Consider the following 14,956-nt stretch of genomic DNA (forward strand, 5'->3'; position numbering starts at 1 on the left):
TCTATGGTACTTAGGTCTCTATGTACTCTTTAAGCTAGGGTTAGCATCTAGTATCTACTATAAGCATGCATGTAAAAAAAAAAAAAAAAAAACATTAATAAGTACATTTGCATTGCATAGTCTTTGCATCTGTTGATTTTAGATTTTTTAGAAAGGCTCAGTTTTTAGATTAGCATAATGACTAAATTAAAAACATAAAAAAGAAAAAAAAAATGAATAAAGTTTTTGGTGTCTGTAAAGTTGTAACGATTTTTTAATAGTTTTTGTAATGGTTTGTGTGAGTCACATTTGTTTCCAATGTACTGTTAGAATCAGTAGGCAAGGCCCTTAAGGTGGAAAGTTAAACATTTTTAAGCATGCCTCATTTTCATGCTTTAAGGCTCATGCTATAGATACAGTATATGCTGCTTGACATTAAAGGACCTTTTGAGGGCTTTGCACCTTTGTCAGTGGTTCACATGCTTGGATGTGAAGTGTTTATTAATCTGGCCGGTTATGTAAATGTGTCTGTAGGGCACTGCAGCATCGCAGGACGCACAGCATCACACATGCATCGTCCAATACATTCTGTTTCCTCCTCACTCTACTTCCACTAAGGACAGGTGAGAACATTCACATTTCTTAAAAAAAAAATTGTGTTTGTTTTATTGTAATTTTTACTTAATTTTGTAAAAAAAAAAAGTTATTAAAATTTTTATTTTAAATATATTTATTTATTGTAGATTTCATGAAGTATGATTGTACTTTGAAGGAATTGCTTATTTCTGGAAGTGTAACTTTATAAAACAAGAGGACTGGAAGTTAAACTGTGCTGTTCGCACTACATGTTTGTTTTCCATATGTAAACTAGTACATTTTCACTCCTGTCTTTCCAGTTTCTCCACAGACGATGACAATGACACAGAGGTGGAGGCCATAGACGTTGAGACGGAGCTGAACCTAGTGACCGAGTGCTGGGTGGAACCTCAGAGCGGAAGCATTTCGAGTCGCTCGGAGCAGCAGCGTCACTTCCACAACCTCGGCTACCAAGACATCCCTCAGGCTGTCAGTATCTTAACAAACACGGCATTTAAAAGTAATCAAAGTGATCTGATGTACTCTGACGAGAGGCTTTATTTAAATAAATAGCCACTTTAAAATAAAGCTTGGCTGCTCTTTCTGAGTAGGAGGAACAACATTGAAGAGACTAATGCCATTCCTCCTACTCGGAGAGATAGTGTAAACATGTTTAACTGATAAACCGTATAAGCAGCAGTTTGAAAAGATGTGCTTGGCTGGCTTCACGTAGCGCAGAGGAAACATGTGCCAGCCCTCATGCTCTCTGGTTGGTAGCTATCTTGTAATAGAGAACAGCTGGCCAGAGGTTAGGAACTGGCAAACGAACAAATTGGTGAAATTTTTTAATGGTGTTATGTCATGACTTACAGTTTAAATTTTTTTTTTTTTTATCATTTGTAGATTTTTCCTCGTGATCTGTCGTGCATGTCCACCTTATTGACATTTGAGTACTTGATACAGCTGTGTAAAAACAAAGATCAGCCACAGCCTCTTAGCAACAGCAAAGATACAGGTCAGAAAAGGGCATGTTTTTTTCTTCTTTTATATATATATATATATATTTGTGCATTTGTTTTTCCATACCTTCTCTTTATTAGTTTGCAAATACAGAAAAAACAGATCTGCCATTGTGTCTGCATTTTTGACAGCAGGTGAGACCCTGAGTGCTGCCTCAGCCGACAGCGTACATATGGTGCCTTTTCAGTTTGACCTGATGAAACTGCTGCCCAGGTGTCAGCAGATCGAGCTTTTCTTCTATACTTTCAGCAAAGGTACTGCTACAGTGTAGATTAGAGATTGTTTATTTAGCCGCTGCGTTGTGTTGTTTCTCACACACACTCCTCTCTCTCTCTACTGTCCTCTACAGCGGAAAACGAAGACACGCTCCCGAATGCCCCTTCCCTCCCCAATGATCTGCTTCTCAGCCTTTTCCACAGCTCTCTACAGAATGAGCTGAGTGACCGTGAGATAGCATTGGCCGATGGGGATCACATGACTTTCATGAATCACATTCTAGAGAGGGAGCGAGATGGCCATGTGGCCCCGTTCTCACTACCTGTGATTAAAGGTATTCAAACCTACAGATGGCAAAAAGGAATACAACATGCGATACACAAACATATGTATGTCGGTATGAAAAGACGTTATGAAGTAGATTTATTCCACATTCACACAAATCCACAAAGTACTGTGTTGAATCAAATACGGCACTAGATTAGAGGCATAAGCCTTTTATTTGTCACACATGTTTTTTTTCTTCACATATACTGTAGCAGCTTGATAAGAAGTTGGATTAGAGTACATGAGGGTCATAAGGACAGAGAGAAGATAATTCTATTTGATGCTGTTTTGAGGGGATGTGTTTGACATTTAGTTTTCCTGAATTAAATGTGGGATGAGATTTTGAGTTTTCAGGAACATGATGCAATATTGCAATATATAAAACTCAGCAACTGCACGTAGTGCAACAGTGTAAGGCAAGAACACATTGACATATAGCATGATAATGTAAACAGCCCTGATTGAGCAAAGACACTGATATCTTTCAGATATAGGTGTGATGCTTGTTCACAATCGTTTTTTCTTATATTTTCCTTCTTGTTACTGTATAAATGCTATGTGTATTGGTCACTTGGACAAAACTTAAATTTTTGCGTGGCCCTTAATGTGTGTAGGTGTGGATGTGAAGGAACAACAATGTCCACATAATGATTAATATACAAATCAAGCAAGCAAGAAATCCTAAAATTATATGCATTGAAAATGCAGAATTGATATCACCATTTTTAGCTTCAGGAATGTTATAAAGATTACACATGTAGATAGAACCTGTGTGTTTGTGTTCATAGAAGAGTGTCTTAAACCCACGGAGAGACAGGACACAGTGTTGTCCTTCCACACAGTCGGGAGCAGTAAGGAGGTGACTGGATCCACTAGCACTCTGCAGGTATGACACACACTCTTGTATCATGCAGTGCTTTGTTCATTACCTCCATCAGCATGTTGACACGGTGTCAGATCTTCTGTTAGTGATCTGTTAAATTGAGCTGGTTCAATCTGACATCATACGGTTCATGTGAGGAGTCTGGTACCAGCAGCTCACTCGCATTCCTTACATAAAGTTCGTTCTGTGTCACATAGCTGTTATAATCTCTGCTTCGATTTTGTACTGGGAAGGATTGAATTCAGGTTGGAATATGGTCTGACTGCTACATTTAGTCTATTTTGTCTGTTACACCCATTTTGTCTGTTACTCTTATCTAATAGGTAGTCTTTGAGGGTTTATATTTACTGACTTTTTTGTTACTTTATGCTGTTTATCAGTATAGGGACCAGGATGGGACCATTGTCCCAGTATCAATACTACGGTGGCCGAGAAGTGCAAAACAAAATAATAAAACACAATGACAACTCAGTCAAACCCGTAAAATGTAGGTATAGTTTGAGAATGAAGTTCTTATTGCTGATTGGAAGAGATATCTGTCACTCAAGACATACAAGAAGTAGTCTTATGAGCAGACGATACATCTGTCACTGAAAATATACAGGAAGTACTGCAGCCTTAAGGACGTCGCTGATCTTGAGTGGCAGATGTCTCGTCCAATCAGTGGTAAGAATTTAATTTGCAAACCACACCTACATTTTTCGGTTTGTTTATTCCTAACTCTGAATTGTCGAGACAAAATGTACAGCCTCAAGGCTGCAGTACTTTTTATATGTCTTGAGTGACAGCTGTCTCTTCCAATCAGCAATAAGAATTTTATTCACAAACTACACCTACCTTTTCCAATTTGCCTGAATTGTCGTTGTGTTTTCTTATTTGATATATTGTTTCGGGATATGCTATTGTTTTCATGATTTGTTAATTTGTTTTTATTTTTTTTTGTTTTTTGCACCTCTCGGTCACCGTAGAATATTTGACTATCATAACCAGATTTGCTTGTTAAACATTCCTTTTTCAAACCGTTGATGTTAATATGGAGTTGATCCAACCTTTGCTTTTATACATACGATACATGTATAAAGGTTTATAATAACCTTCGAATTCTGGTAAGGCTTTCTACTAGATCCCAGAGTGTGTTTGTGAATCTTCAGCCACAAGAGCATTACTGAGGTCAGGGACCGATGTCAGGGGGGCAAATCTGTGGCGCGGTCAACGTTCCAAGTAACCCCTAGGGGGGTTAGTGGGGTTGAGGTCAGGACTCTCAAGTTCTTCCACTCCTTTGACAAATCATAACTTAATGGACCTCACTTGCGCACAGTGACATTGTCATGCTGGAACAGGTTTATGTGTCTTACTTCCATTAAAAATGGATCAATAGTTAGAGCTTACAATGAGACTGAGAAAAGTTGTATGCTGCCTTTGGTGGGGAACAGTTTGGGGAAAGACCCACATATAAGTGTAATGGTCAGGTGTTCACATTCTTTTGACTATGCTGTATTTGATATATTTAATCTATTTAGTATTAGTGTAGTATTTGATCTATTTGTGTGTGTGTGTGTGTGTGTGTGTTTGAGCAGAGTTTTAGTAACACAGATCTGGTTGATGAAGAGCCAGTACTGCTGGAGAGAGAGTGTCTGTCTCCTCAGTGGAAGTGCTATGCTAAACACATCAGCACTCAGCAAGTACTACTCATCTTCATCCCGGCCACTTATACAGGTAAGGCAACCAAAATACACATGTACGCACGCATACTGTAAACATAAAACATCATGTCTCATTACACATATATCACAACAGCAGCTAAAGCATTATGTGTCCAATTGAACTTTTGAACAGATTATTATTAAACATTTTAAAATCACTGAACAACTGAGATGGAAGAAACAAGCTCCCTTAGTTAATAAGAAATTGATTAATTGCCAAAATGTAAAGGATATATGGATTCCGTGTTGTTGCTTTAGATGTACAGACCCTGACGTCCTTTGGTCTGGGACTTGAAACGCAAGTCAATGGTTGTGATGAGGATGAGGAGGAGACACTCAGTCTAGAAAACAACCAGTCACAGAGTGGTTCTCTCAGCAGCTCAATTAATGGTCCTCTAGTGGACACAGAGTCTGTGGTTGAAGCCGGAGATGGACAGTTGGCTGCTGAAGTTCTATCAGGAGACCTGGAAGACAAGGAGAACCACGGATCCGAGCAAATCCCCGCAGGTGAGCAGTCTTCAACGTCAGACTTAGGACGAAAGTCGTGTGTATCTGTTGGTTAAAATGCTTTCCTCAGTCCGTTGTAGAATTTCTTTCTGTTTAATGCTGGTCCTGGTGTTTGTTCAGTCTTGTCCATAGAGGAGAAAGACAGCGTGCAGTTTTCAGAGCCGCAGAAACATGACTACCATCACCAGCTTTCGCAGCAGAGTGGTGGAGATGCTGCTCGTCCTCGCTGTCCCGTCTATATCTACAATTGCTGCATGGAATTACTCAAAGACCAGCTGCTCCAACAACACCCCAACCGTCGGCCCAAAGACGTCTTCCTCAGGTACACGCACACATACACAAACTAAATCTTCGGGTTCACCCTCGGCACATTCTCTCCTAAACATATTTCCCAGGTAGAGACATTTTTAAAACAATAATTCGATGTAGCATTTAGACCAGTGGTTCTCAACCATACTCCTGGAGGACCACTGCCCTGCATGTTTTAGTTTTTTTCCCAGCTCTACTACAATTAAGAAAAGGCTTCAAATTAGTTAATCAGTTACTTTAGGTGTGCTGCGAGCTAAGGAAAGCACTGAAATGTGCAGTGCTGTCATCCTTTAGGATCGGTGTTGAGAACCACTGATTTAGATGATGATCAACAGCACAGCGTTTCATTTGGGAGCAGGCTGTTTTATTAAACAGGTAGCTATTTAACTTCACAGCTAAAGTGGTGTCCTAATTAACTACATCAGCTTGCCCCACTGGTTCTAACTAAATAGACGTTTAATGTATGTTTTAGACGCTCGCGAGCAATTCAGAATAAATGATGCATATTAAAAGTAATACATTGTGTAATTTAGACATCGAAAGTAAGTAATAAATATAAAATTACGCATGTTAGAGTAATACAACTGCAATGCATGAAGTATAGTTAAGCTTAATCCTTAATGAGAAGCCAATATTTATTATACAAGCATTTTTAATATGCTATTTTAATTGTATTTATTTTATTTAAATTGTTTTTATATAGACATAAAGTAATATATTTAAATATTTGTTTTTATAGGTGTTGGTGAATGTATAATAATACAGTATTGTAATATTTAGGTGATAACGTCGTGATTACAGGATATTGGCATATGGAACTTTTATACAAGGGCTGTACTAAAAGTAATGCAAAAAAATGGGCAGAACATTTTTTATAAATTGAAGCAGATCATTAAAATTTCCTATGTGGTAGAGTCATGTGTAAAAGTTAGTACTTTTGGCACGGTGAAAAAAACTTATACTTTGTTGTTGTTGTGCCTGATTCTAAGACCTGCTATGATTTACTGTAGGTGATTTTTATCATGTTTTCACACACAAAAAAAACATAGAATTAAAAGAGGCGCACTAACTTTTACAAATGACAATAACTCATCCTTTATCTAAACATACTCCTCAAGATTTCCATCACAAATTATGAATTTAAAAATCCCCTTAGTCGCAGTTGATGCTGTCCCACTGCATGGTTTGTCTTCGATGTTGTTGCATCACTTTTGGTACAGCCTTTGTAATTGGCTAATAAAAGTCACAAATAATCTCAATAAATGCAAACCCTCTTTACTTGTAAGATATTTTTTTTCTTTATTTCAAATGTGGTCAATGACTCAAGCCATGTTTAGTGTTTTGAGTTTACTTTATTGTGAAGACATTCAGTTTGCACAGATTTAAAGCAGTACTTATAAGCGTCTGCGACCTGTGAGTGACATAAGCCATGTAGCTCCATTAGAAAGATAAAACAGCAAACCTTGGGTCTCTGCCTTGCCTGATGAACAATGTTTGAAGTGAGAAGAAATTAGCAAACTTTTCTATACTTTTCTAAGTATTGGTTTATAGCATTTAATCTCTGCTTTTTCCTTTCGATGAGGATAGATCTCAAGATGCACTGTCCTGGGAGTTCAATCAGCAGCTGAAGTCCAGGTAGCAATGCTTACTGCTTCCAGCTGCCGCTGCCGAGCCATAATTACCCACAGTGGGAGGGGTTGAGGAATGTAAACGCTTTTCCTCTCTCTTTCTCTTTCTGTCTGATACAGTGGCTACAGCAGCTGTAAACCCCACACTATAAGACTATAAGAATAGCCCGCTCAAATTTTTATATGTACGGTCGTGTCTAAAAGGCTGAATTCATCTACAGTTAGGAAACACAAATGTAATTCATCTCTTAAACAGTATTCATCACTAATCAGAATACAGAAAAGTTATATGATTGGATAAATGTAGCAGTAATGCAAAAAAGAAAAAAAAGGGAACAGAGTAGCTGCATCAGTTTTAGATTTTTGTTGTGCTGTAATAAATACAAGACTGTGCAAAAGTATTGAGACACCCCTTATTTTTTCATATTATATTAATTTAAAATTTACTTAAATAAGTAATGTTTTACAAATGTTTTACCGTGACAGACTACAACATGCCTGAAGATGCAAATTTAAAAATTGGTTGTTTAAGTAAGAACCTCAGCAGCAACCTCATTTCCCCTCTCGTCTGTTTTAACCACTCAGCAGCATTCAGCATCCCCAGTGTACCGTACTAATCACCGCCCTGATCATCTGTCATCATCTGCACATGTTTCTCACTGGTTCATGTCTTCAGTTAGATTTTTTTATTCTTGAATGATTCATCACTATTGTGCGGCTTAGGAAACAAAAAACATTTCTCTGAAACCGTTCAGGTGCAGCCACTGGACTAAAAAGGAGCGCCAAAAAAGTTCTTCAGGAAGCCTGGGGAATTATTCTTCAAGATAACATAAAAAAATACAAGAAAGTCTGGCTCTTTAGAAGCAAAATTTGAAGAAATGAGGGGTGGCTCAGGGCTTTGCACGTGCTGTATATATTATAATAATTATAAAAAGAAACAATAACGAAATAGTGCATGAGCATGCTATGAAGGTTCGTATGAGAGATTCACTTCCATATGAGATTTTCTTACATGGCTAAAAATGGATTCACTTATTTTTCAACAATTTCAGATTGAATTAAAATCAGATTGAATTAAAATCACCTCAGGCGATACCGTAGTTGATGTTTTATTAATTATTCTCTTTAGTTTGCTAAGCATGGAACTCCCTAAGGCTATTTACATATAACTCGGGGCAATATACTGAAAATAAATAGCCCAGGCCAGCTAGAACAAAATATTTGTTTTTGATAAGCCTTGTACTCAGCACTGAGCTCAGAATTTGGAACCCGACTGTAGGTCAGTTTGTATCTCTAGCACCTCCTGCTGCAGACCTCCTGTCCTACTGAAGTCTTTTGTCTGTCTGCTTGCTTGCCTTTGTGTGTACTGTATGTGTAGCAGGCAAACTGGGACAAGCTGATGGGTTCTGCTGCTTTCCCCCTCTACTGTAGAATGAATCACTACCTACTCTAATGAGTGATGCATAAAGGTTTTGTGATCATCTGTCTGTTTTCTTGGTTTCTGTTCTGATGGAGTTTCTATAAGCTTACTTTTTTGTGCCAAGTATGTAGATGACTGTGGGTGTGTTTTTTTTTTTTTTGTTTGTTTGTTTTTTTACTGTTACACTCCGAGAATGCAAAATATAAAGCTTTACTTTGTATATACACAAGATACAATATCGTGCATGGCGTACTATAAATACATGAATCATCCGAGATTGATGTAATGTGTAATTAATAAAAAAAGGGAACATACATAGTAGGATAGTCACTTTTTTTAGTTAGCACCAAGATTCAGATTCCTGAGATTTACTTCAAAGCATAAATAAAAATTTACAGACGTCAGAAATAAAAAAACGTCAGAAATAAATGTAATTCCTTTCATTTTTTGAAATCTGAAATCATAATCCTGGAACACAAAGTTTATTGCTCTGATTTTTCTTTAAGAACTTGTAGTGCATACTTTTGGGTGCAACCTGTGCTTTTTTAATTAGGTTGTCTCAAGCTGTAGGCTTCAATCACTGTTACTTACAGGGAACAAATTGGGGCATGGTCGATATGAAACTGAATTCTGGTAAACAATAATATTGGCTGATTTATATGATTAAAGATTAAGGGAGACATTAAAAGGATTAAACAGGGCTAATACTAATTTTTTTTTTTTGTATTTAGCGACAAATACTGTTAGTGTGGTTTCAAGCCAGGTCTTAATGATATTGAAATAGGTTGTTTACATTTGCACTTTAGATGAAAAATATGGAATAATGGAGAGAAGGGAGATGGGTCGGAGTCTGGGATTTTCCAGAAGAGCTCCAAAGACGGCTATTCAATTTAATTCCATTTAGTTTTATTTATATAATGGTTTCGAACATGGTCATTGTTACAAAGCAGCTCCACAGAATCAAAAAGACACTGCAAATGAGTATAAAATGTGTGAGGAAATATGTATAAATAAAAATGATTAGATTGTCCCTAATGAGCAATCCGAGGGCGACAGTAGGAAGGAAAAACTCATTGAGATGGCAGTAGGAAGAAACTCAACAGGGAACACGTCCTCATTTGAATGATATCCGACAGCAGGCTCAGGTACAAAACTGTTTGTAGGAATTTCAGTTCTGACTGCAGTCACAAAAACAGCTGCCTGCATCAGCCGAGTTCCTAAGACCATCTTCATGGTTAAGTGGAAGCTTCCACGGTTACCGCACGCATGTGTTCAACGTGCCCGTTGTTTGAAAATTGAGGGAAGTCATATGAAATCCTGTTTGGGAAAGGTCTGATGTTATAAAACCAAAATTTAATATTTTGACTTGGCCATTTTGTTTGGTGAAAAAACCTAGGATTCATAACAAATATCTCATCAGAATCCTGTATGAAAACCAGTTAAAGACATGCTATGGGTGCAGAAGCTCAACTTCAGATGCAATGGAAAAGTTACCCTCAAGTACCTAAATTTCTTGGAATGGGTTAGGCAACGCCTAGACCTCAATCTAAATTTTTGCCGTCAGTCTGAGTGTGCTGCTAAGCATTTCAATGTAACACCTTAATGTGTTCTGTGCATTATACAGATTTAACTGCATATGTGTGTCTTCTTCTTTTAGCATGAAGTTATAATGGATGTTACTGTACGGGTGTCGACAGCTTGCGTGTGTGTGTGTGTGTTTTCAGTGTGTGAGCTGTTTCGTTACTGATGGTGTTTGTTGGTGTTCTTGGTTTAGGTCACTTTCTCAGGAGCGCAGCAGCGTGTCCTCGTGGTCAGAGCTTATCACTCATCCCCACAAACAGAAAGAGCTGGCCAACTACTGTAGCCTGCTGCAAGAACACTACTACCAGAGCTATGTCCGGGGTACACACACACACACACACACACATGCACTAACACACCCTGTTCTGTCCATACGTTATGGATTAGAAATGATCATATTTTCTGTTGCTATTATTTCTGCATCACACATGGAGGTGTTGGTGTAGGCACTACATTATTAAACCTTAGCAATGAAAATAGTAGTACAACTGTTTGACAATTGGTGTTTGCGCGTGTTTTTTTTTGTGTGTGCGTGCATGCCCTGTTTCCCAGGTGTGTTCCGCAGTCTCCAGCTGGCATACAGTGTGTCCTCTCAGGACGTCCTGACAGCAATGGACTACTGTGAGGAATCACTGCAGGAGATCGACATCACTTCCTTCCTGCAGACACTGTGTGGCCATGTACGCACATTTCGAGAGCAGCACGAGCCTCACAGAGTCGAGAACACGAGTAAACCTCTCCAAACGGAAGCCACTTTCACAATCGGGTTGGAGGAGGAGGAGAGGACAGACAGAGCAATGCTGTTAGTTTCCTCATCCAGGTAAAAGCTTCATGTGGAAAGTGTCTGCGTTACTGTACAATCTTTAGAGATAGGAAAGTTGATTTGCCTTAATGAAATGGGCGCAAGTGTGTCATTTAGAAAAAGAGGAATTAAGTGCCTTATGTGCGTAAGAATTTAAGGGGGTGGCGAAAATTATCCGCACTCTGGCTGTAGAATTTATTGTAAATAAGATTACAATTACAACATCTTTTCGGTATAATCTCCTTGCTTTTGGATAGACTTTGTTCATCTGCTAACAAGCTTTTGGTTGAGCCACGAATGCACCGCTATGAACCTTTGTCCTCGTAGGGCTGCTTTCAGGAGACTGAACAGGTGAAAGTCCAATGCAGCAAGTTCAGGACTACAGGGATTAACACCTCAAAAAGTTTGGTGTTTGCAGTTTGTGCAGTTTAGAAGTGTGTGGACGTACTGTATATTGTCATGCAAGATCACAACGCCCTTGGATAGCAGCCATCTGCATTTAATCCGAAGTTTAGGTCTCAGATCTTCGATAAGCATCTTGCTGTAATGAGCACTGTTGGTTTTTGAACCTTTTTCCTGATAATATTCCAGCACTGGCCCTTGTTCGTTTTTTTTATTCATATGTATGACATCCATTTTTTTATATGCTAGGAGTTTTAAGCTTAATGTTTAGTGGAAGTGCCAAGAGCAGACATGGTTATGGAGTACTTGCAAATGTCAGCAACGATCAATAAATGTTTAAATTCGTATTAAATTATTTATTACATTATTGAAAAGCCAGTCTCAACACTGCGTTGAATCTGTTAAATGTCTTCTGTTTAGTGTTGAGCTGGAGGACGCAAGTGAGGTGGAGTCTAAAGGCAAAGTTTCCACCCCCACCTCTCCTGAGGCCCTAGATGAATCCCGTTCCTTCAGAGTCCCAGAATTCCCTCTGTCTCTTCTTCAGCCGCAGCAGAAGTGCGAGGCATACCCGGACCTGCACAAAATCATTCAGGTTGTACATCACATCAGATTGACGTAAATAAATCGACTCTTCTATCTCCTGTGTAATCTGTAATATCTCTGTTTTTATAGGATAAATTTATTGCGATTGGTGCTCAGCATTTTAAAACGGTTCCCTCCAACCCACATTATTTCTTCTACTGCCCCCAGTCCTCCAAGAAAGACGTGAGCTTACTTTAATAAATTAACATCTTAAAAAGTGTGTCCAGGATCCTTTTACACTAGTTAGTGAGCTGATCGTTGCTTTTAATAATGTTATCCCTCACTCCAGGAGGATTCTGATGAAGAGAGAGAGAGGAGGCCCAGTGAGGACTGTGATGTCTCTGAGGCTGAGCTGGCCACGGAGGATGGTGAGAAATCCACTGCACATAATGAAGATCTGATTTAGAGTTTTGTGCTTGCTTTTAAATTACTGTCCCCTCGGGGCATGACTCCACAAGACCTCCAATTCTTAGTGGAGGATTCTTTGGGTGCATGATGAGCCTTGGGTGTCTATGATGCTGTCACTTGTTTGCTCATGTATAGTTGGTAATCAATGTTATTTACGTCAAATGCCAGTGATCGTAACGTCATGACTAATCGGACCTAATTCTCAGAGAATGTGTCTGGCTGCTGCATGGTGTCCGAAAGCGACACAGATCTGGAGGTTGAGTATCAGGACCAAGGGAACGGAAAAGCAGAGGAAGGAGATGCAGAGGAAGGCGCGGGAGACGACTCCGGGAGCGAGTCAAACACGGTAAATCAGGACGACGACTCTTTCAGCATCCTGGATGGTGACTCTGTGCTGGAAGCACCTGAGCCTGAGATGCCGCCTTTATTTGTCCACCTCGTCTGCTCGCTTAGCACAAAGAGCTGCCATGGATCGACGCCAATTAGGACGCTGCCCACCTGCCTGGGTATGTACACCCCCGTCTGGCTCTGAGCTAACTCGGATTAAAACTTAATGAACTGATAAATTATTGAGTATTTGTGAAGCTTTCTTGAGCATGGTCGGGCATCTATGTGTCAGAGTTTAAATTTTACTTTGTGCGGTATTGCATTTATATTAGTATATTAATAGTATTTTTGAAGGTAATTTTATTCACAGTGATTTTCAATTCAGAAAGTTTAACTTGTATTAAACAAGTTTTTAGAGCAGAAAAAGCCTTAAACCTTTGAAGTAAAGTTTGCTTCTTTAGTCTCACTCTTATGCTATGCGGTTAAGATAGCAAGCAGATTTCGCCCAACTGCTTTTTTCCGTAAATTTTTGCTGATGACCTGCTGACGTGGTTACAAATAAATAAATAAAATTTAATCATATAGTTAAACATAATGGGAGATTTTTATTTTTGTTCTCAGTTGTTTATTTGTTACTCTATGTTGCTGCAGGTGAGCTGATCAGTTGTCTGGAAAATGCAGAATCTCTTCAGTCGTTGGATCTGAATGAGCTCTCTGTGACTCTGGACATCTTTGTGTTGACATTACCATTGGAAATAGAGGTCATGGCCCCTGGCATCAATCACGTTAGGTAGGAAATTCTCTTTTCTTTTTGGTATTGGGAATGGTTTCGGAAATCATAAGTCCATATTTATAAAATATGCTCTACGCAACGCCTCTTCACCTTGCTTTGTGTGTGTGCATTAATGCACAGGTACACTTCTGAGAGCAGTGTGTCTATGAACCGTTCCCCGGGCCAGCCGTCTTCATACCGCTCCGATGAGGAACTCATGGAGAATCTGGAGAGCCTGCGTGGCGTTGGAATGGATGGGTCAGTACAGTATGTTCACTTTGTTTATAATACAATTACAGGTATGGGACCAGGGGGGTGCTGATAATGGGTTCTAAAAAATGACAACACAGTCATTCAACATATATAAATATTACTTTATTCTATTTTGGAATCTATGTCTGACCATATTTTACTTGTTTTTGACTAGTTTGAAAGAGCAGGTTTTCATTTCAGAGAACAAAAATTAACAAATAATTATGTTTTTATAAAAACATGGCTGACTGAGCTACCCGATCAAAAGTGTGCTATACTGCATATGTGTCCGTGTAGTACAGTGCTGTATTGTCCCTAATCTAATGCCCCTGAGACAAGTCTTATTTAAACTCTTTGTCAGTACTGGCAAAATAATTAACGGTGAAATAGTTTCTTCATAAAAAGCTTTTTTTGGCTGGTCACAGCCAATATGATATTATAATATGATGTTTTTAAAAAAAAAAAGCACTTTCCCTCTGGGATTAATAAAGTTCTTTGAATCTTGTATCAGTAGGTCCCCTATAACGAACATTCGAGTTACAAAGACACAAATATGCATTTATGCATGTTCAATTGTAGGAAGTTAAATCACATGTCCGGCATACATTATCATGTGCGTGCAGAGTGCATCCTCTGCAAGTGCTGTACAAGTCCAAAGCAAGAGTAAAATCAGCAGTGATGAAGCTGGTACTGTTAAGAAATGCCAAGCAATACTGATAGAGACAAAAGTGAAAATAATTGAGAGAATGGAGCGAGTTGAGAAGATTGCAGATCTTGCTCGTTCTTTTAACATAAATCTTTCAACCATTGCAAAGAACACTGGATTGTAATATTCTGTGTCTTACCAATTGTGTCAGTATCCTAGTACATAGAGAATGTTTGTTGGACTTACAAACAAATTGGACTTACGAACAAGCTCTGTGAACAGAACTTGTCCGTATGTAGGGGATTACTCTAGTTATTTTTGCTAGTGTGTATTTAAGAGATTAAAAAAGGTTTTGTATCCTAAAAGCTGCTGGCATTAATTCATCTTTATGCCTGATGTTAGGTTTTAATAAGATTTTAATCTTAGCAGGACATAATGCCAGACAGTGTGATATTGAAACTTGTCTGTTCTCCCAGTATGACAGGTGATCCTCTGTCTAAACTGCCAGTGCCCCACAAACAGGCTGTGCTAGATACCATGGATGAGGTGAGTTACTCTGTCCTGTTGGCTCTCCTAACTCATCTCTCGGCCTTTAAGGCAGAGTAGCAAGAGTGTC

The 14,956-nt window shown here is 38.8% G+C and overlaps 1 protein-coding gene across 12 annotated transcripts in view; it reads left to right on the forward strand.

Moving 5' to 3' along the window:
- Positions 1-14,956, forward strand: part of szt2 (SZT2 subunit of KICSTOR complex) — a 109,947-nt gene that overhangs the window by 19,081 nt on the left and 75,910 nt on the right. For 10 of the 12 annotated variants that reach the window (XM_053497590.1, XM_053497593.1, XM_053497591.1 and 7 more), the window contains exons 18-36: positions 514-602; positions 876-1,044; positions 1,459-1,570; positions 1,707-1,829; positions 1,925-2,125; positions 2,907-3,004; positions 4,579-4,717; positions 4,963-5,211; positions 5,332-5,533; positions 7,108-7,155; positions 10,343-10,470; positions 10,702-10,969; positions 11,774-11,945; positions 12,026-12,118; positions 12,225-12,303; positions 12,550-12,849; positions 13,322-13,460; positions 13,584-13,700; positions 14,817-14,886. In XM_053497590.1, coding sequence (XP_053353565.1) covers positions 514-602; positions 876-1,044; positions 1,459-1,570; positions 1,707-1,829; positions 1,925-2,125; positions 2,907-3,004; positions 4,579-4,717; positions 4,963-5,211; positions 5,332-5,533; positions 7,108-7,155; positions 10,343-10,470; positions 10,702-10,969; positions 11,774-11,945; positions 12,026-12,118; positions 12,225-12,303; positions 12,550-12,849; positions 13,322-13,460; positions 13,584-13,700; positions 14,817-14,886 — 2,796 coding nt within the window. The remainder of the gene's footprint in view (positions 1-513; positions 603-875; positions 1,045-1,458; positions 1,571-1,706; positions 1,830-1,924; positions 2,126-2,906; positions 3,005-4,578; positions 4,718-4,962; positions 5,212-5,331; positions 5,534-7,107; positions 7,156-10,342; positions 10,471-10,701; positions 10,970-11,773; positions 11,946-12,025; positions 12,119-12,224; positions 12,304-12,549; positions 12,850-13,321; positions 13,461-13,583; positions 13,701-14,816; positions 14,887-14,956) is intronic. The other 2 variants (XM_053497592.1, XM_053497595.1) reach the window with 2 other exon arrangements.

Source organism: Clarias gariepinus, chromosome 6 (assembly GCF_024256425.1).
Source record: "Clarias gariepinus isolate MV-2021 ecotype Netherlands chromosome 6, CGAR_prim_01v2, whole genome shotgun sequence".
NCBI lineage: Eukaryota > Metazoa > Chordata > Actinopteri > Siluriformes > Clariidae > Clarias > Clarias gariepinus.